At 60.2% G+C, this 22097-nt stretch overlaps 1 protein-coding gene across 1 annotated transcript in view; it reads left to right on the plus strand.

The window, feature by feature from the left end:
• The window catches only part of LRP5 (LDL receptor related protein 5), a 105596-nt gene that overhangs the window by 45394 nt on the left and 38105 nt on the right, over window positions 1-22097 (plus strand). The window contains exons 6-7 of the mRNA XM_030331115.1: window positions 14864-15260; window positions 16702-16873. Of these exons, the coding sequence (XP_030186975.1) occupies window positions 14864-15260; window positions 16702-16873 (569 nt within the window). The remainder of the gene's footprint in view (window positions 1-14863; window positions 15261-16701; window positions 16874-22097) is intronic.

The following is a 22097-nucleotide window of genomic DNA, read 5'->3' on the forward strand; positions in this document are numbered from 1 at the left end:
CAGCGTGCTTTTCTGGGAATAAGGCGTGTCCAGGGTGCAGCCTGTCCCTGGGGGTGTCTAGGGCCCAGCACAGCTGGGTGGCAGTGGAGAGGCCGGTGACAGACGTCAGGAAGCAGGCCGCCCCTGGGCCAGTGGCACTTGGGGGGAAGGAAAGGGAGACTGGGGGCTTCCCTGGGGACCTGCGACCAGAGCCGAGGGAGTGTTACCACTCCTTTGGGCCCAGGTTTAAAACGAAAAGTTCATCCCGGCAAACAGGGAGTCCGCGTGCCTGCGTGTGCTGCGTGCAGAGAACAGAGCGGTAAATGTGAACCCCCCCCCCACCCCCCGCTCCAGCCCCCTGTTCTTCCTACAGGGAATGTCCCTCTGAGTTGTGGAGGGGTCGACAGGAACCAAGCAGGCACGTGAATGAAGAATGCGAATTCAGATTTGGATCAGAGTAACACAGGACACAAAGGAAGGACTGAGACGCAGAATAACATACTGAGGGCGGGGGTGGGGGGGGTGGGCTGGAGGCCCGGATGGAAGGTCAGGGAAGGTCCTTCCCAGGAGACAGGCTGAGACTTGAGAATGAACAAGGAAGAGGCGCGAGGAACAGCATGTGCGGCAGCCCTGAGGCAAGAGCTAGGTGGCGTCGGGACTGACCTCACAGGCATTTGATCTGGGCGGTCACACAGAGCCCCCGGCTTCCAAAGAGCCCCGTGCTTGGTTTAATGCTCCATTGTCGCCGACTTGAAATGCTGGATAATTCTGGGGCAGGGGCTCCCTGTGTTCAGCCTGCAGCGGCCCTGCGCGTTCCGTAGCCCGTCCTGCTTTGTGTGTAGAGAAGCTGAAGGGAAACCTGGAGACGCCCCGTATCTCAGTGTATCGTTCTCTCCCGTTCTGCCACGAGTGTCTGCATTCCCCCTGACGCTGTTGCAGGGGCATCGGCAGTTAGAGGAGGGGCATGTGTTTCTATAACATGAGTTGTAGTGCCTGAAAAATACTTGTCCGGTGAACCATCTTCCCCCCTGTTGGGCATTTCCGTTTTTTTGTGTCTTTGCTGTTTTCGAGTCGTGCCGCCGTGAGAGAGCCAGCCTGGGGCCTGGCCCACCGGTTAGGGCGATGTGAATCTGGTGCTGTTGCTGTGGATCGGTGATCCCCGTCCAAGCGCTGTGCCGAATGGGGAGGTGACCATCTGTTCTGGGAGAAGGACAGGCGTGGCTGCCGTCTCCGCCCGCATCTCTGCCCAGCCTGGAGCCAGGTTGCGCGTGGACCTTCGGGGAAGGAGCGGGAGAGCGGTGGGGGGAGGGGGGAGGGTGGACACAACCCCCCAAAAGGTACATCATGCAACAGTGTGCACCCTGGTGGGGAGCTGACGCAGGGGCCCCGTGAGGCGGGAGGTCCACGCGTCAGAGTTCCAGGACTGGAGTCTGGGGTCACAATGTCAGAGTCCTGGCCCGGTGCAGGTGCACAGCTGGGGAAGCCTACAGTTCCACGAAGGACTTGCCCAAGCTACCCGGGGGCACAAAGGGTATTGGTCATCGGGGGCGGACAGCGCCTGGGGACTTGTCACTCTGCTGCTCTTCTTCATCTGTGAGATGCGGGGGCGGTCACAGAGCACCCCTTAGCCGGGGAAGCTGGGGAGGACACAGTGTTGTATCAATAGGTATCACAGGTGCTGTGCTGGGCCCCTGGTACGTCGTGAGTGCACAGTATATGGCAGCCACGTCCATCGTCACGCTGGGCCAGAGGGAGAAGGGCAGGGCCTCTGGAAGCCTAGGTTTGCCTCCATCGTCCCAGGGCCCTCCCACCCCTGGGGGAGGGCTGATTTCTTTTCCAGGCAGAGGAACGGGGACTTTCTGGTTCTCAGCATTCCAGTAGCCGGAGCCTCTGAGCTCTGGGACCACTGCCTGGGGTCAAGCCCTTTGAGGGCATTTCGGTTCTTTTTGCAAACATCTGCGGGAGGCAGCGGGCAGAAGAGGGGAGATGCCCTGGGGTAAGAGGGCTTCCTGGAGGAGGCTGCACAAGGGGGGGGGGTCCTGGAAGCTCCCACGAACTCCTGTGGGGTGGATCCGGAGGATTAGCAGCAAGGGCTGTCCCGGTTGGAAGTCGTGTGGCAGGGGGCTGAGCCACGTCTCCTGGCCTCCTTCAGGAAGAGTGGCCAGCTTGCAGGTTACCCGCCCCCCCCCCCCGCCCCCCGGGATGGATTCAGTTGCTCGGGGTCACCTTCCCTGGTCTTGTAAGAACTGTTTCTGCCTCCCAGCCGTGAAAGACACTTTCACAAATGACTCAGTGGGAGGATGCCAAGCGTGCGGACGATAAACACTTTTGTCGTCATTCGGAGGAGCCGGTGTGGGTGGCCGGGGGCGTCTTGCACAGGGCGGCCCGGGGCCACTCTTACCCTGAGGCTGCACCTTTCCTTTGGCTCCGGCTGCCCCGTAGGGGACGTCACAGGTCAGGGAGGCTCACAGACGACACGGACAGCGTGGGCTGGGAGTCTGGCTTTTGCACGAGGATGTGACCCTCGGGTTCCGCCTTTTTATAAGCGTGGTTCCCACCCCTCGTGGTTCCCACCCCACGTGCTTCTCGCTCACAGACTGGCTGGTTCTGGGGGCTGCACGGGGCCTTCTGCAGCCCCCTGCCCTGGACCCACTCGAAGCGGAAGTGGGAAGCCGTTGGCGGTGGGAACCTGCAAACAGAGTTTCCTAAACATTTTAGTTTCAGTCGAGAAGACCTCCAGGAGCTTCTCAGAACATTTCAAGGGTTTGCCACCAAGATGGCCTTCTGGAAACTTGGGGTGGAAGGGTGGAGGGTATCTGTCCATGTTTCTCAATCCAGAGGGATCCGGGCATGCGTGAGGAACGGATTCTGTCGTTGAGGGGCGTTCCTTGTGCTCGGGCGACAGACACGAGTCCGAGACGGGGCCGTGAGCGAGGATCACGAGGGCTTCAGATTTAGAACGTGCCCCCTCCTCTGGCAAGCTGGGTTTTGGGGTGCAGACCTGCCCTCCAGGTGTTGCTTCCTGCCACAGAACATCACGTTAAAGGAAACCGTGTGATTAGAAGCCTGTGATCCTGTCACCTGAGTACCGTGGCTGTTTTCCTTTTCTCGCGAGGCCTTCCAGGCTGCCCACGCCCCCTGGCGCAGGTAGTGTTGCCTCCTGGGGGGCCGTGAACTACACGTGGAATGTGGATTTTGACTGCTGATGATGTGCAGGGTACTGGTTGTGAAAATGGCCTGGAGATGGTCGCTGGAAACACGAGGGTAACGTGGAGACAGCGAAACGGTAAACCCTGCAGAATGTCACCGCTGACAGTGGAGCCCAGAGGTCCCGGCTGGCGCAAACCCGGTGCAGGGCACCTTCCTGGCTGGATCAGAGCAGCACCCACGGAGGCTTCCGAGGCCGGGGAGACCAGTGGGAGGATGCGATTCAGGGGCTGGCAAAGGAGGCCCCGGGGCCACTTGTGGATCTCCTCTTGGCCCCGGACTCCGCGAGGTCCAGCATCCCAGGGGGTGAATACTGAGGCCACAGCTGAGGGCTGTGCCTTTGGTCTGTAGTTGAGAGTCTGCCAGGACTTTTGGGGTGGTGAGGAAATTCAGTCTTAGGGGGGGCCCAGTCTCAGAGCAGTTTCCAACTATGGGATGGCTTTCTATGCCCAGTTATCCTTTTAGGATACCTTCACTCATGTCCCGGCTGTGTGATCTTGGGAAAATGACTCAGTCTCTCTGTGCTTTCAGTTTCCTCACCTGTAAAAAGAGATGATAATAGTACCTGCTTTGGGGGGGGCTGGTTGTTGGGAGGAGGGCCTGACTACCCAACAAATACGAGCTGTGCTTGAACTTGAACTTGGAGCCAGGCAGGCAGGCATGTGGGCAGTCTGGTGCGAGAAGAGCAATTCTTTCCTGGACGTTTGGAATCAGAAGTAGATGATGAGGCAGGCTGGTGCTAAGAGGAGGTAGAAGGGGACGTAGGTGGGCGGGGAGCCCTCCTCACACAGCCGGTGAGAGACCGGCAGATGAGTGAGGTATGTGTCCCGAGGGCACGGGGCATGTGGCTGCCCTCTCCAGGGATCGAGGCCAGCACCGGGCCGGGTGGGATCGGGGTCTGAGGCGGGGGCCTGGATGTGTCGGAATTACTCGGACCCTCATGTCACATCCAGGTTCCCCGGCCCTAGCAAATCGGAGTCTCCAGGACAAGGGACGGGTGTGGGAGGCGGAGGGCTGAGTCTGTACTTGACATGCGCCCAGGGCAGGCTGATGAGCAGCAGTTGGAGAAAGTCTGCACGGCCGGAAACATCTCAAGACCTGAATCCATGGCCTCAGATTCCTGGGACTTTCAGTCTGGGCAGCTGGTTGTCATGCCGTGGACTTGAATCTGAAGAAACGTTTGTGCTGTGCAAGAGTCCTATGTTTCTCTGATTTTGAGCAAATGAAAGCCAGCCCAGCGCTGGGAGTCGGTGCCTTCCCCAAAGAGGGGGCTGGCCCCAGTGCGTGGGGGAGGGGGCGACGGCCCAGGGCCTGCAAGCTGTCCCCTGGAGGCATGGGGCGGGGCTGGCCATTTCCCAGCTGCGGGCTCTCTCCCTGTGAAATGGGGAGAGCAGCACGACTGGGGGGGGGTGTCAGATGAGAGGCTGTTCCCCACGGTGCCTGTGTGGGTCCACGCAGACCGGACGGGAGGCTCAGGACTCCCTTCCTCTGGGTCAGGAGTGTCTTGTGTCCCATGGCCCTCTGGGTCCTCCTGAAGTTTGGCCCCAGTGGGGGTCCTATAGGTTCCGAGACCAGGAAGGATGTCATAGCAAGCAGCGCCCCCTTGGGCTCCAGCTCTGCCAGCGGCTTGGTGAGACCCCGGGGCCTGAGTGACTCTCGTCCCGCCAGCCAGCGGGGGGGGGGGGGGGGGGGGGCGGCAGGATCCCTGGGCCAGGCTGCGATCCCACGCACCCCTCCCCAGCAGCCTGGCCGATGGAGGCGCCCAGCTGGCTTTGGTTTTCCCCATGTTTTTCCAATTATGTGGGATGGGCTAAAAACAGCAGTAGCGGGGCCTTATTTGGGAGTTGCCACCACCGTCCGAGGGAGCCTTCTGCTCTCCTGGCTCCAGTGGCGTCCCCGCGCATTCCTCATCACTGGGGGCTTCTGGGCGGTGCGCGTCCCCGCTCGAGGCCCGGACGACTGGGGCAGGTGACTTACCGGGGCCAGGGCACGCGGCTTCACTGCCCCGCGGTGGCCAGCCTGGCCCCGAGCATCGTTCCGTGCTCTCCTCCGTGGCCTTTCCGGAGGAGGCCGTGACTGCGTGTCGGGGCGGGCGGGCGGCTCGGGCTGCATGATTTACGGGGCCGCCCGCTGCACCTCGCCAAGAAGTAGTTTTAACAGATGTTCGCAGGGACTCGGAACAAAAGGACGAGGGGATGTGGTGGGCCAAGGTGGCGGGGGGCGGGGAGGAACAGAGGCGTCACTGTCGGGTCCGACGGGCAGACTGACAACTGGGGCGAGGCCTCAAAGCCCCTCACATCCATCCGTCTCCCTGGGTGGATTAGCCGAGGCTCAGGGCCGAGGAATAAGGGGCGCGTTTGTTCGCAGTCTGGCTGTCTTGTCACTTATCAGGGAAGTAGGTCAAAGGGAAAAGAAAGGAGGCCCTTGTGGCTGAGGCTGACGCCGGCCGGGCTGTGATTGGCGTTGGCTCTGCAAACAGAAGGCAGCTGCTGTTCTCAGCCATGGACCGTGAATTTTTAATAGCAAGAAAATCAGATTGCACAGTCCCAGGAACTGGTGTGACAAGTCCAAGCACTAACTTTTTTTTTTATTTTCTTTGGAAACGAAGGTATAACTTGCCGACGGTGAAATGCACAGATTCCAAGCGTACATTCTGATTTCGATTTGGCAGTTGTATATATCTGCCCGACCACCACCCCCGGTCCGGATCCGGAAGGTTTCCAGCACCCGGGAGATTCCCTGGTGCCCTTTGCAGCGCCCCCCACCCCCCCACATGCCGCAGGGGCAGCTCTGTCCTGACTTCTATCACCACGGATTAGTTTTGCCTGTTTGGGAACGTCCTAGAAATGGAACCACACACCATGTGGTCTTTTGTGTCTGAGCCTGAAGACTAACTTCTACATCGAATAAAAGAGAAGAGGGGAGCATGCCGTATTCTTGGAAAGAGAAAACGGTCATCCTGGGCTGGGGGATGAGACCAAATGTCGCCTCCTGGGTGTGGTTAGCTCCGCGGATGCCCTGGGTCCACCGACGGAGGGCTGGATTGCCGTCATTCCCAGCACTGGCCCTGTCCCCCTGCCTCCTGTCTGATGTCCCCCTTGCTAGTGCAGCCTGAGTCCGGCTCCGGCCCGGCCCCAGATCAGCCCCTGGTCCCCCCCCCCCCCCCCCCTCACCCCAGCCTGTCCAGTGTCCCCTTGCTGGTACCACCTGAGTCCAGCTTCAGCCCCACCCGCCGGGCACCCCTCGGGCCCCCCCTGGCTTTGGTGATGGCTGCACGCCCTCCGTCTTGCTTCTAATGACCGTGTCCTAGTGCCTCAACCTTCCCCAACCGCAAGTGCCCCGCAGGCGGTGACCTGATGGCCTGCATGTGCCGGGCTGACGCCGGGGCCGCTGGCTTATCAGCAGACAGAGGCCAGGAGGCTCTTTCTCACCCTTTGCCTCCTGTTCCAACTGAAATGGACAGTTCGGTCCCTTCCAGCCCACCGCCTGAGCACCTGCCTGTCTGCCTTTGCCGGTGCTATGCCTGTTGTCTCGAGCACCTGTTGTCTGGGGCTCCTCACCTGACAGTCCCTCGGGTCTCCATTCAGACAGCCCCAGCCCCCCTGGGAGAAGTGCTGTGATGTGCTCCCACACCCACTTCGAGGGAGGGAAGCTGGGAGGGATCCTGGCTTCCCAGGGGGCCGCCATCAGCCCCTGGACGAACGCTGGGATCGATTAGGTATCTTCAGGAGCATCTACCGTGGCAAGAGCTGAGGTGTTTGGGTCCTGCTAGAGCCGGGCACTGAGGACTGCGCCAAGAAGGGCCCCCCTCTGTCCCCTCTGGGGGGACGTGGTGTGGCGGGGACTGGGGCGTCTGAGTGCGGCCTTGAGCCTGCACGATGTAGCTGTGACCTGACGGAATGCGGGCTCTCCATGTCTCGTTGACCTGGGCGTATCAAATGGGGTCGTGTCTCCTGCAGGGACTTACAAACTGTAAGGTGCGGTGCACGAACCATGCGAACGGCTGGAGCCCAACCACCTTTGAGCGAAAGCAGCAGCACTGTCTCATGGGTCACCCCACCCCATGCATCCTGCCTGTGCCGCCAGGGCAGGGCGGGCCATAGCAGTAATAGTGCGCCTTGGGGGGTGCCAGGCACCCACACTTCTGAGCGATCTACTCTTCTGTGCCCTACGGGAGCCGGGTGAGGGAGGGGCTGTGGGCGGCCTGATTCAGAAGTTTGGATGGTCATGCTTGGGATCCTGTGTCTCTCTCTCTCTCTCTCTCTCTCTCTCAAAAGTAAAGAAACATTAAAAAAAAATTAAAAGGAGTTTGGGCCATCAGAGCTAGCTCACGGCCACAGAAGAAGGGACAGAGGCGGGATTTGAACCCAAGCACCTGCCACGTGCCGTGGCTCAGGAGCCGTGGCCGCAGCTCCGGAGGTGCGGCCACCACCACCTCGGAGCCGCGGGATAGGATGTTACAGGAGGAAGAAGGATTGTTTCAGGTGTTTATGGAGCCCCTGCTGTATGCCTGGGCTCAGGAAGGCACTCTGTGTGTTTTTTTTAGAAGAGCTGAGCCATGTGCCCCAAGAGTGGGACCCAGCCTTCTCCATCGTGTGTCACCGACTGCTTCATAGCCTCTGACCGCAGTCCTGTGTTTCCAGCGACCCACCGGGTAGCCCACCTTTAATTTGCCCAACCAGCCGCACTTTGTTCTGTCTCCCTGTCTCTCTGCCCTCTGGCCTGGGACTCGAACCCTCGGGCCACGTCTCTGCTGCTGGCTCAAAGAGAGCATGGCCCAAGGCAGGTCCCCGGGGATGTGCTCAATGCCCCTGGGGCTGTGGGCTGCTGGGGCTGTGGCCTTGGGCTCAGAGGCTCCCTGACCTTGTCATGGGACCTCTCAGCTTTGCTGGGAAACCGTATCCACTCCTGACTCTTAACTGTGTGTAGACAGAGATCAAGTCGCTTACCCACGGTCACTCAGTAAGGAAGTGTGGCTGAGGGTCCAAGCTGGGTGTGACCGTTGGGCTGTGGCAGCCTCTGAGGGGCAGGGGAAAGGCAAGCGGCAGAGGACCACGTGAGGGGCTGAAAACCCAGGGATAGGAGAGGAAGGGGCTGGCTGCACAGAAGTCTTGAGGCTGGCACTGACCTTGCTGCTCCGGCCGCCCCAGGTTCCCGGGCAGAGGAGTGACTCCCCCATTTTAGAGCTGTGCAGACTGAGGCGCCTGCCCGGCCACTCTTAGGGGACTGCAACCTCCCATAGGGTCCCGGGCGGGCCACGCGGCCGACAGCTGCTGGGCCTCAGGTTTCCCTCGGAGCCAGTTCCTGGCCCGGCCACTTCCCCTGTGGTCACTCGGCACGGTCTCCTGGGCCAGGGCTCCCGGCTGTGGTCTCAGCGCTCGTCCAACAGCTTACCCCAGGGGGCAGCGGAGAAACTTAATCAATTACTAAAAAACAAAAATAAGTCAGCTGCCTACCAGCTGTAAAGCTGTTTGTGGCCTTAGAGCCTGTGGCATGGGTGACAGCCCGTGCTGGGACCCGGTGCTGCCCGTGTGGTTCCAGGCCCGCTCCTGAGCCCACGCGGAGCCGGGGGTGGGGGGTGGGGGGCCAGCGAGGGGAGCTGGGGCTGAAGGGAGGTGGGCGCGCCGCTTCCCGAGTCCGGCCTGAAAAGACGCGGGTGGAAAGAGCCGCCCTGGGGTGGTGCGAACCTCGGGGCAGGGAGGGGCCTGTCCTTTCTTGGAGATGCGGGTTCTGTGGGGACAGTCCGTGATGTCCACTCTGCCTGCTGGGAAGGCCAGGTGGGGGGGTGCAGGGCTTGGGGGCCCTCCGCATCCTGGGATGTGTTGTTTTGCTCATCGTGAAAAATCCTTTCCCGTGTTGGGGTGCAGAGGGGATTAACTGTGAGAACCCTCCAAGTCGCACTGGGCGACCTGCCAATCTCCTCCTCCTGGGCTGTCAGGGGCTACAGGCCGTCTTGCCCCATCCCTTCTCCTGTCCTTCCCTCCCACTCGGCTCAGATCCTCGAGGGCCAAATAAGTCACCCCCGCATGGCGGTTTCATCCCCCCACCCCCCGATTGTCCAGTGAGAAAACCTTGTCTCAGAGCCCAGGCCCCTCCCCAGGGCAGCCACGAGGCCTCTAAGTACGCTCCCCCACCCCCACCCCCACCACATTTTAAAGTCTTGGGTTTTTTCTGGTTAAAAAGTATCATTCGTGTTCACCGTAGAAAGGAAGCCGTTACGCAGAACAACGGAGAAAATAAAAACCCGTATCTTCGCCGCCCAGAGATTGCTGCCAGCGTTTTCGCTGTTTCCTGCTCGCCTGCTCCCCACGCACGTTCAGATCTGGGTTTGCGTGATGCGTGCATCGCGTGCGGGCCGCGTCGGGGCTGACCCCTTCCACGCCTTTGTGGGCCCTTCTTCAGAGCCCGCCGTTTAGCGCCTGACTGCGCTGTGGCCCTTCGTGTATTTGATGTTTTCGTGCGGAGGGTCGTTTAGATTGTCCGCGGGTTTGGGTTTGCTGTGACCGCGAGGCCTCGGGGACCCTCCGCGAGCAGGAATCCGCCTGTGTTTGCAGCGGCTGCTTTGGACTGGGTCCTCAGAGGGGAAGTTGTGGGGTCAGAGGGTCCCAGAGCCACACTGCCGTCCAGGAAGCGTGTGCCGGGCGCAGTCCTCTGGGAGGCGGTGGGGGGCCGCTGTGGCCACGCTGAGTAGGCAGCCGTTTCCGCCTCCAGCCCCTCCAAGTTAACCCGTTTGTCGTGTTTGTTGACTGTGTGCTGTTAATTTGCCTTCACCTGTTTGTTGCTGGGGTCTGGGTGGTCTTCTTAGGGACTTCTGTGCCTGCCTTTCAGTTTACTTACGAGACAAATAGACTTTATCTCGTATGGCAGTTTCAGGTTTACAGGAAAATCGAGTGGAGGGTCGAGAGGTCCTGTGTATCCGCTCTCCCTCCTTACGCGGTTTCCGCCGTTGTTGTTAGGACGTGCCGTCTAACGCTGTAAAAGGCACGCATCCTTCTCATGCGTGGGTCAGCGAACCTCGCTCGGCCGGTGGGCCGGGTGGCTCGCTGCCTGTGCTGTGCAGCCTACGAACAAAGGATGGTTTGGACGTTTTTTACGTGGTGGAAAAGAAAATCACAAGAAGAACGTTTCGTGATGCGGCAAAATGACAGGAAGTTCAAGGTTCGGTGTCCACGTGTGAAGTTTCGCTCGCACGCCTTTATTTACAACGGCAGAGCTGGGTGACTGTGACAGAGACGGTCGTGGCCCATAGAGCCTCGAGCAGTTATGTCTGGTCCTTTGGAGAAACGTGTGCAGGCCCCTGCTGGAGACTAGAAGGAAGACCGGGAACGGTCCAGAGATAACCGCTGCGGACATTTGCGTGTGTTTCCTGCCAGGCTTTTGTTCCAGGGAGGCTTTTGTTTGTCCTGTGGCTGGACTCCCGCTGCACGCACAGCGTGCTGTTTGCACGAGGCTTCCTTGCAGACTGTCATGGGCTCAGAGCCGGCCCAGCGGCCTGCACAGGATGCTGGGCCAGGTCAACCTCTTAGCAAGCACCTGGCCTCCAAGCTCAGATCAGACTCGCCGGGGGTGTCGGTGGGTCAGCCCCGTTCCTGCCCGTTCCAGCTGCAGAAACGGCCCGGCACACTCTGGTCTCTATGCTGTTGCCCCAAACGCCCCCTTCTTCCTGGAGTCCTCCCCACAACCCGAACCTGCCTGTCCTTCCATTGAATGTTCCTCTCACCCTCTGCTCCCCACCTCTTTTGGGTTGAATCATGTCCCCCACCAAAGACCTGTTGGATCCCCAGACCCTGCGAGTGTGACCTGACTTGGAAATAGGGTCTTTGCAGGTGTAACCACTTCTGTCCTCCAGAATCGTGAAGGCATCCGTTTCTGCTGTCAGAAGCCACCCAGCGCGTGGGGCTGTGTTCCCGCAGCCCCTTCCTGCGTCTTGCCTTGGCTCTGTGACCCTGGGCCGGGCACAGGGACAGCGCCCTGTGATGGAGGGCGGCTTGGTCCAGATGGATGTTGGCAGGCAGGGATGGTGTTGAGCTTGACGTGCCCGTGACACCGGGCCAGGCCTCGGGTCTGCTTTTTTGTTTTCAGAACACTCGCTCTCAGGAAGGCCGTGCCCCCGCCTGGCCTGCGCCCCATGCCCCGCACTTGGCCCCAAGACAGGGGTGTTGCCCTTTCCTGCGTGTGTGTGTGTGCAGGGAGGAAGGGGAGAGGTCAGGAGCCCGCCCTGAGGAGGCTCCGGGGACCGCTGCCCAGCCAGCAAGGGAGAGGTTTCACTTTCCTCGGCAGCACTGTGGGGCAGGCTCTTTATTTAAACAACCCCAGAGAAAACCATTTGGCCAAACTGTTAGTTTCTCAACAGTTGAAACAGACTCCTACCCGGGCGCCGTGTCTGGTTCTAGGGAGGGGGCGGGCCTCCCCGTCTCAGGGCCCGGCCCAGTGCCCTGCGCCCACCCCCGGTGGCCCGAGGCCGCTCAGACCTCACTGCAGACAACCTCGGAGGCCATCTGTGAGCAGCAGCTCGGCCAGCGGCCAGCAGAGCCCAGGCCAGCGGTTCTCCGTCCACAGTTGCCCACCGCTGGCCTGGCCCTGGACAGAGCACTCGACCGCCTCCCGACTCTGCTCTCTGCATTCTTCTAGATAAAGCTCAAATAAAAACTTCAAAGGCTCTGCAGCCCAAGGGGTGTCAGACACCCCCCCTTGGAGTCAATTATCACCTACAGTTTTATCTCAGCGTGTAATTACTGCCTCAGCTACAGAGACTTAATTTTAAGGGATGCTGGTAATGGGGTTCCCCAGTGGTGGGGTGTGCTGGAGGAGGGCTGGGGCCGGGCACACTTTTGCCCCGGAGGGGTCTGGAATCAAGGTCACAGCCACATGAATGTGGGGTTCTGGGAGTTGAAGGCCGGACCTCTCAGTCTCAGCCGGCCCCCTTTGGAGGCCTCCTGAAACCCCTGCTCTCCTTCCTAGTACCCATTCGCGGATGGTCTTCCCTCACCGAAGGCCTCTGCCCTGTGATCTCAGGAGCACCGTGGGGGTTGGGTCCATCATCTGTTCCGTCCACCCCCGCCCCCAGCGCCTGGTCCAGGGCCTGCCTGAAACAGCCGCCTACAGAGATGCTGGTGGGGTGACTGAGCCAAGCTGGAAGGCACACCTGCCTCCGGCTTCTTGTCTGTGCCTCAGGGATTGAAGCGTTTGTGCCGCCTTATTTTCCCACTCGCTGCTGTGTGCCCTTGAGTGGGGAGCTTACCCTCTCTGTGCATCCAGTTCTTCATCAGTAAAAAGGGACACGGTCATACCTCCGGGACAGGGTGTGAGGATCGTGCTGTTTTATTTTTATTTTTTTATTTATTAAAAATTTATTTTTCATGTTTATTTATTTTTGAGAGAGAGAGAGAGAGAGAGAGAGAGAGAGAGAGAATGAGTGGGGGAGGGGCAGAGAGAGAAAGAGAGAGAGAGAAAGAGGGAGGGAGACACAGAATCCGAAACGGGCTCCAGGCTCCGAGCCGTCAGCACAGAGCCCGATGCGGGGCTCGAACTCACGAACCGCGAGATCGTGACCTGAGCCGAAGTCGGACGCTTAACCAACCAGCCACCCAGGTGCCCAAGGATTATGCTGTTGTAGGTGATTGTGTCTGGAGGGTCATGCAAACAGGGGTGGGGGAAACAGTCTCCAGGTGTGTTTCGGGACCGAGTATCGCTTTCCCTCGGGGAGCCAGTGTTTTCTCTGGGGAGGAAGTGCTACCTGAAGTCAGTGGGGTTTGACACACGGCCTTCTGTCTCGCACAGTGAGCTGCCCCGGTCTTGGCTTGGGAGCTCGGCAGCCTCTGGACAGTTGTGCAGATGCCCTCTCGGCCGTGCCCTGGCAGGCTTCCCCCTTCCCTCCGTGGCGGCAGATGAAGCCAGCGCCCTCCGTGGAGGTCCGTCTCTGGTTCCCTTGATGTCAGAGCTAGACAGGAAGTCGGACACCATCAGGTTGGGCTGATTTTTCATTTTCGGCGAGGAGACCAAAGCCCAGAGAGGGTCAGGGACCTGCCCAGAGTCACACAGTGGGAGCAGGGCCAGGAAGTTTCTGCCCTGCATTCTTCCTGCTTGTCCTAGGATGTCAGCATCTGCTCTGGGTGTGGCTTTGGGGGCTGCAGAGAGCTAAGGGGACATGTGCCAGAATGGCAGCGTGTGTGTGTGTGTGTGTGTGTGTGTGTGTGTGTGTGTGGTCAGCTCGTCCATTAGGCTGGGGGAGGCAGGAACAGCTTCCTAGAGGAGGAGGAGGTGTGTGACCTGGGCCTTGAAGGACTGGTCAGATGTCAACAGCACATACTTAGGATTGGAGCCCAGGGGGAGACAATTTGTTGAAATTCAGAATTCTACCCTCCCTCCCTCCAACACACACCAAACTGGGACCAAATCTGAGTTTAGCTCTCAGAAGTTTCCAGCATACTCAGGCACTTGGGGTACCTTCTGAGCACTGCCTGCCTCAGTTTCCCAGCCCTGGGCTGATAGAGACATTGCTGCCGCGTGTACGCCCTCTAGTGGAGGACTCGGATTAGGAGCTCTGGGCCTTGGAGCAGGACAGTCCTTAACTCGAAATGCAAAGCCGGGGGCCCCAGAGGGACTCTGCAAGGCACCGGCTTCCACGGGCCCTGCCGCTGGGGCCAGAAGCTGGCGCTGGGTACAGGGGACCGTGTGCTGTTTGAGGGCTGTGGCCCGAGCAGACGGCTGGCTGCAGACGCTGGGCCCGGGGGGGCCTGAGTTTGACAGATGTGCTCAACTCGTTCCGTCCATGTCCCAATCCTGCTGCCCCACTTGAGGTGGGTCCTTCCCCGTTCTGGGCCTTTCGTCAAACCAGGCAGGTGGTCCCAAAGTTCCAGAAGTGGTCTCTGGGCCTAATCCTGGTTTTCTGGGTCCTGGAGACCAGAAAGGACCAGAATGAACGCGTGGACAGTGACCCAGCTCTGAGGGAGTGTCCAGGCCAGGGGTGCAGCATGAGGCCGCGTGTGCTATTTCTCCGGGGAGTTCTGACAGGTGCCAGCAGGGGGGGTCCAGGGCAGAGGTGGATTGTTTATAGCCACGGGGGTGTCAGGGGAGCCCCCAGGGTGCTCCCCCTTGTCGGTGGGGTAGCCCCCCTCGTGCAGTGTCGTGTGTGGTTAGATGAGGCACGTGGCCAGAGGCAGTTAGCTGGCATGAAGCTGCTCCCGAGGGGTGAGCGGGGGGAGGGGAGGGCCTCAGCGAAGAAGTGGCATCTGACTGAGCCGTGAAAGTTGGGCCTGTGGAAGGTGGGGCCCCGCCGGGGCTCTGAGAAGCGTGGCTGGCAGTTGCCGTCTAGAGCCCAGTGCCTCCGTGGGACTTGTATTTGGAACTGATTTGTGGCCCGGAGAGGGGCTTGCAGGGGAGAAGGGGGACCGAGTGGGAAGCAGCTCTTACACAGTGGTTGAAGCCAGGTGGCTGTGTGGCTCTCAGCAGGTTGCTTGACCTCTCTGTGTCTGTATGGTCTCATCTAGAAGATGGTGCTCGCCTCAGAGCCCTCACAAAGACGACCTGGTGACCATGTAGGGGGACCTCGGCGAACGTTACCGAGGATCACCTGCGAGGAAGCCCTGACCTCGGGGGCCTGGCTGAGCCCCTCCCCTGCCGTGCCCACTGCTGCCCTGCTGCGGGCCTCTGACCCCCACTGCTTGGCCATCCACAGGGGCCGAGGAGGTGCTGTTGCTGGCCCGGCGGACGGACCTGCGGAGGATCTCGCTGGACACGCCGGACTTCACCGACATCGTGCTCCAGGTGGACGACATCCGGCACGCCATCGCCATCGACTACGACCCGCTGGAAGGCTACGTGTACTGGACGGACGACGAGGTGCGGGCCATCCGCAGGGCGTACCTGGACGGCTCTGGCGCCCAGACGCTGGTCAACACCGAGATCAACGACCCAGATGGCATCGCGGTCGACTGGGTGGCCCGTAACCTCTACTGGACGGACACGGGCACCGACCGCATCGAGGTGACGCGCCTCAACGGCACCTCCCGCAAGATCCTGGTGTCCGAGGACCTGGACGAGCCCCGGGCCATCGTGCTGCACCCCGTGATGGGGTAAGGCTGGGGGCGGGTGGACCTCCCACCTGGCTGGGGCTGGGAGGCAGGCTGACCAGAAGGGAGAGAGACTAGTGGTTTTGGAACTTTCTCCTGCATCAGAATCCCCTGGAGGAGGGCTTATTTAAATGCAGGTGGCTGGGCCCTCTGCCCAGATTTCTGTTTCAGGAGGGCTAGGGTGGGGCCCGAGAACTTGAGTTTCTAACAAGCCCCTGGGTTCTGCTCCTGCCCGTCCGGGGACCAGAGTCTCAGAAGGTCTGACACGGGCTGTTGTGTTCACGTACGGAGGGCCCCGAGAGCTTGGGCAAGTCATTTCTTCCCATGGGCTTCGCCCTTCTCACCTGTAAAACGGAACAGTTCACCAGGGTGATTTCTAGGCTGATAACGGTAACAGAATCGATGGCCCCTTACTTGTTACGTACGGGGGGCCGGGCCTCTTCTGAGCTCAGCACGCACACGGAATCTTTACCTCCTCCTCCCACCCCTACCCTGAGAGGCAGGTACAGTTGTACAGTGAAGGAGGCTAAAGCCCAGAGAGGTTAACGGGCTTGGCCCAGGTCACACAGCCAGGGGGCTGGGATTCGATCTGGCCGTGTGGCTCCAACTTTCCGTCCTAGGATTCTGCGAAAACAGCTTGTCAGTCGATGTAGGAGCCCTTCTGACATCCTCAGCAGCTCAGAGGGTAGCAGTGCCCTTCCTGGGGGCTCATGACCAGGAACGTGAACCTGGCAGACCCTGAGGGAGGAGGAACAGTTGGAGCCCCTGCCTGGGGGGCGGGAGGGGTGGGGTGGAGCCAGGGCCGCTGGGGAAGCCTCCTGCCCTCTGGGCCGGATGTGGGCCAGCGTCCTGGAGACGGCCTGGAGGAGCTGGAAGGACAGAGGGAGGCGGCCGGGGAGGGCACACCTGGGAGCTGTCCCTCGTGGGGACTAGCGGAGCCGCGGCGATGGTGGCCGTGGTTACGTGGCCGTGGCTGCCGTCCGCGGAGCACCCGCCGGGCGTCGGGCGCTTCTGTCACTTCCCTGGGGGCTGAGGCTCAGGATGTGAAGTGACCCGCTCCAGGTGCCCGCTGGCAGAGCTGGGGCTGTCCGCCTGTCTGCCTCTGGAGCCTGCGCTTTGCACACGGGAGCCCGTCAGCTGCTGGAAGAAGGTTCTACTCCACCCCTTCCTCCTCCTTGACGTTCAGCCCGTCCAGCCTTGGGTCTCTCAGCAGGGCGTCTGAGCGGGAGATGAACCCAAGGACCCTGTGCAGTTTAAGCCCACGCTGGGGGCACCGCTGTTCTCTGCGGAGCCCCTGGTCCTGCGTGCGGGGCTTGGTGCCCATCTCTGCAGTTAGCCAGCGTCTCCTGAGCGCCTCCTATGGGCGGGGGGTGGGTGGTGTCCTCGGCCCTGGGGACGCAGCAGGGACAAGACAGTGTTTTAAGGACCTGTTCTTCTTCTCCAGCCTTATGTACTGGACAGACTGGGGGGAAAACCCCAAAATTGAGTGCGCCAACCTGGATGGGCAGGAGCGGCACGTCCTGGTGAACACCTCCCTCGGCTGGCCCAACGGCTTGGCCCTGGACCTACAGGAGGGAAAGCTGTACTGGGGAGATGCCAAGACGGACAAAATCGAGGTGAGTCATCCCCCGCCTCCCCCCTCCCAGCCCCGGGCGGCGCTGGTCCATGAAGCTGTGTTAATACGGGCTGTGCAGCCTGGCACAGCCTGGCCGTCCTCGAGCCCTGAGTAGTAGGCAGAAGCCAGGCCTGGCCGCCCCTGTGGCCCATCACGTGTACCAGGCGGGCCTCAGGTGGATGTCTGTGCTTTGCCATTTGGTCAAACGGGATCCTGGAAAAGAGAACGTATTCGGGTGCGTTTCTGACATGCGAGGGTCTTAAATTGTTTCAAAATACAAAACCGTAATAAAAAAATGACACGCACACGTCCAGCACCCCACTTAAGACACAAAATCTTACCAACATAGTGGAGGCTAGAGGTGACCCTACCCTGAATTTGGTGAGGCATTCCCAGGCGTTAAAAGACCTTTCCTTTTGCCGCGAACAGTATGTTACAGTCTTGTTCTGCGTGATTCTATGTGATTAACGTAAGTGGTGTCCTGATGTGTTCTTTAGGCAGCTTGCTTTTTGCTCACGGGTGTATTTTTTTGAGGTGCTCTTGGCGGTACGGTAGTTAAATTTGTCCCCGTCACGGGGAAGCCCCTGACGTTCGTGCCTCTCCTCAGCGTGGACACCTCCCTCCCTCGTAGTCACTTCTGGATCATCCTCGTCTGCTTCTGGTCCCATCCACTGCCTTAGGCATCACCACCTGGGGGGGGTCACCTTTGCTCCCCTCACGCTTCCCGGAGAGACCCCCACCAGGCAGCTTGCAGGAGGCGGGGGGGAGTGAGGACACCGATGTGTGTCTGTGTCGCAGAGTTTCCAGCCACACTGCTGAGCAGGACCGTGAAGGGGGCTCGGGGCTGCGTGGGTGCCTCTCCCAGGCAGACGCAAGCAGCTGCAATAGTGGCCGTTTCCCGTCGGATTCCCTACAAATGGCCATCTTTAAAGGGATCTTGTTGCTATAGGGAGTTTTTCTTGAGCCTCTGAGCCTGAAGACGAGACCCTTGTTTCCGGCGGGATCAGCCAAGGAGGCTTCGTCTCCACGGACCCCACCACCCCTGGGAGCGGGCTGGGGCTGCGTGTGTCCAGCTGAGATTGCTGGACACGTTACAGGCATTGCTCCATTTACTCCCGCAGCGGTGTGCTGGGGTTGTTAACTGCGGTAAAACAAACATGACATGAGATGACGGTTTTCACGTTCTCAAAGCGTACCACTCAGTGGCGTCTAATACATTCACGGTGCTGTGCGACCATCATCACTCTCTGGTTCCGGAACATTTTCATCACCCAGGACCCCGGACCCAATAAGCAGCCAGTCTCCAGTCTCCCCTCCCCAGTCCCTGGCACCCACGGATCTCCTGTCTGTCCCTACGGAGTTGCCTGTCCTGGGCATCTCATGTGACTGCGGTCCTAGGACAGCCAGCCTTCTGTGCCTGGCTTCCTCACGTAGCACAGTGTTCCAGGGATCATCGATGTGACGTGCCCTCCTGTCACTCCTTTTTATGGCAGAGTAGCGTTCCATTGTATGGATGGGCCACGCCAGCCATCCACCTGTGGATGGACACGTGTATTTTGAGCTATGTGGCATGGTCCCCATTTGTGGATGAGAAACGGAGGTCCAGGGGGACAGTACCTAGCTCAGAGTCGTGTAGTAAGTAGGTTTCTGCTTTTATTTATTTTTTATTTTCCTTTCCTTTCCTTTCCTTTATTTTATTTTATTGTATTGTATTTTATTCTATTCTATTCTATTTTTATTTTTAAATTTTTTTTTAACATTTATTTATTTTTGAGACAGAGAGAGACAGAACATGAACAGGGGAGGGGCAGAGAGAGGGGGAGACACAGAATCCGAAGCAGGCTCCAGGCTCCGAGCTGTCAGCACAGAGCCCGACACGGGGCTCGAACTCACGAACCGTGAGATCATGACCTGAGCCGAAGTCGGCCGCTTAACCGACAGCCACCCAGGCACCCCTATTTTATTTTTATTTTTATTTTTACTTTTACTTTTACTTTTTTACTTTTATTTATTTTGGGAGAAAGCAGGGGAGGAACATAGAGAGGGAGAGACAGAATCCCAAGCAGGCTCCACACTGTCAGCGAGGAGCCCGATGCTGGGCTCGAGCTCACGAACCATGAGATCGTGACCTGAGCCGAGATCAAGAGTCAGATGCTGAACTGGCTGAGCCGCCCAGGCGCCCCTGGTTTTCCGCTTTTAGAATCAATCCACAGACCTAAGATCCAAGCCCTAAGACATGTCAGGTTACTATACAGAAGATAAACGACGCCTTGTAGAGTGGGCAGAGGTGTAAGGCTGGGGAGAGGTAGGAACACCGTTTCAAAGGGAACCAGAGGAACTGAAAACAGCCAGCCTGGCAGCAGATGGGGACGGGCCAGGGGTAGGGGACGGAGCGGAGGGCACAGCGGCTGCGCGGGCGAACCAGGAACACGCACCGCAATCCCGTTACCTATCCCCGTGGAGCTAATCACCAGAAAACCTAAAGGCAGGGGCTGCGGGATTAGAAGCGTTTGGGAATCTTGGGTCAGGCAAACCTGGAAACGCGTGGTGACCTCCCTGCAGGGTTTCTGTTGGGGGGGCCTTGGATGCTCTGAGCTTCTCTGAGGGCACGAGCTGGGTAAGTGTTCTCCAACTACATGATCCGGGGTCCCTTTCTTTCCCCGCCGTGGCTCTGGTGACACACGCTCTGGGAATGCTGACCCCGGCCGTGGGGTTTGTGCCCGACCGCCCCTCTACCTCTGCCCCAGGGGGGCCGCTGACGTGGACGGACGTGGAGACCGTCCTCCGGGTCAACTCGGTGAGTCTTTTCCTGCCCCAGACCCAGAGGTGAACATCCTTGGAGGCGGCCCGAGCGTGCTAGGAAATTGGCCACGTGTTCTCGGGGCCGGGCCATCTTGGTGAATATGACCAACAGATGTTCCTTGGGGCAGACCTTTGGCTCAGGCCCCCAGGCCAGGTGCAGAAGGCCCCTGCTGGGGGTCACGGGGGAGTTTGAGGGCTTCAGGGGGCAACAGCCGAGGGGCGGGGGGATGTGTTTGCTTTTCCGTGGTCAGGGGACGTAGAAACCAAGCTGGGACAGCCACAGCTGTCGTTCTTCCGAGAAACCATGTCCAGTGACAATGAAGCAGCCAAGCCAGACGCTGAGGAGCCCGGGTGCTGGCCTTGGGCAGACGTCGTGGGGTCGTTCCGGCGGGGAGGAAGCGTTCCGTGTGGTGGGGTTGTGTGCGCTGGAAGAAAGGAACTTTAGACGGTGATAAGCCGGCTCTCCCTTTGAAGAGGCCATCGGTCCCCGAGGAGGACTTTATAGGATCAGCTGCATTGGGAGGAGAACAAAGGTCTGGAAATGCCGGCCTGAGCAGACGGGGAGGCATCTGGATGGCATTAGCAGCACGTACGTGGGATTTATGGGACAGGCTGAATCGCTGGAGAGTCCGCACTGCCCTCCAGGTGGGGCCTCCTGCTGGCCGTGTCTGTGACACCTGTCCTGGACGTCAGGTGCAGGCCAGCCCCTCAGGGGGCCAGCTGGCTGCCGTCACTATGGGTGGGAGTCACGGGGTGGCCCCCACCATGGGGGCAGGCGGGCTCGCTCTGGGGGGCGGCCCCGACCTCCCCAACACGAGCGGGTTGGAGCCCTCCGGGATGGGCGGGGGCTGAGGTCTGTGGACCCCGTCCCCATAGCGGCCCCATAGTCTCCACCCTTCTGGGCTAGGAATGCCCCAGGACACCTCCTTAACCCTCTTCCTGTGTCTGGAGCCCTTGGGTTTGGAGGCACCTGCCCCGTGGGTGCCCTTAGCTCGTGCTCAGCCTTTCTCAGGACCAGGCCTACCGCGCCCCGCCCCCCCCCCACCCCCCCATCCGCTTGGGCATTCGCCCTTCTCCTCCCTGCCCTGCGGAGCTCCCAACCGCAAGAGCACTTCCCTCCTCCTCGGACCTGCTGCAGCTCCTAGGGCCTGGGTCACAGGGTTGTCCACTTGGCTCGTTAAAGCACCCGGACGCACTGCCTCCCTGAGCTCTCTCTAACCTGAGCTGCGCCGCCCCACACTTCTCTCTGTCCGTGCCTCCTGGCAGACGCCGGTCCCATGGCAGCCTAGCGTGGGGCCTCCCGCCAGCAGCTCCTTCCGTCCCGAGTGCTGCCGGAGCCCCCGTGCCCAGCTGCCCTCCGGTCCCCTCCCTCGGAAGCCCGGAGTTCCCTCCTGCCATGTGCGGCGGCCTCGTGCAAGGGGACGAGTCTCTGTACCCTGCGCTTGGCCACGCGGTGTTGCGTCTGCCTTTCCTAAATGCCGGAGGCCGCCTCTCCGGGCTAGAAGCACTAGCACCTTCGAAGCCCATCCAGCGCTGGTGCTCTGGCTCAGTCACTGAGTCATCAGCATCATTATTGCCGTTTCGCCTGTTTGCGAGTGGCTGTTCCCAGAGCAGATGGGAGCTTTCTCGGGTGCAGCTGGCGTGGGGGTCGCCTGCTAACCCCCGGTGGGGACTCAAGACACACGGGCTCTGTGTCAGGAGTGCCCGCTCCCACGCCCTTCCATCATTCCCTCCCACACGCTCCCTGTGGCTCCCACTTGCCCCTTGCTGGGCCCCCTCCTCTCGTCCCTGTCCAGGCAGGTGCCCCTTTCCCGTGGCTGCTCAGCCGGTCCCTGAACAGAATTCCCGTCGCAGCACAGTGCCGTCTATCACGTCCCCACCCCTCGGCAAGCACCTGTCCATTCTGCAGGGTCTACTGAACGCCGCCTTGTGCTGGGAGAGCAGCAGGGCACAGAGGGCCCCCTGGTGGGGGCGGGTGTCCTAGATGGGGGGATAGACGCAGGGATAACAGGACAACAGTGCAGCACGTCGGGGGCAGTCAGTGCTCCAGGGGGACGCTGGGGAGAGGGGACGGGGTGCTGGGGGGTGACATTCAAGCTTCCCAGGCGGCGCCTCGGCTGCTTTTCCGGCCGTACTTGTTCTGATGCCCTGCCTTCTCCTCCAGCTTATTTGTGCGGATTCTGGTGCCTCCTGTTTCGAGAGTAGGGGGAGGAATTGTACCCATTATCAGCGCTGAAATAGGCAAAGCATTTAAACGGCTGGGGCGCCTGGGTGGCTCAGTTGGTTAAGCGACCGACTTCGGCTCAGGTCATGATCTCGCAGTTTGTGAGTTCGAGCCCCAGCTGTGCTGACTGCTCAGAGCCCGGAGCCTGCTTCGGATTCTGTGTCTCCCCCTCTCTCTACCGCTCCCCTGCTCACGCTCT

The sequence above is a fragment of the Lynx canadensis genome, chromosome D1 (assembly GCF_007474595.2).
Source record: "Lynx canadensis isolate LIC74 chromosome D1, mLynCan4.pri.v2, whole genome shotgun sequence".
Lineage (NCBI taxonomy): Eukaryota > Metazoa > Chordata > Mammalia > Carnivora > Felidae > Lynx > Lynx canadensis.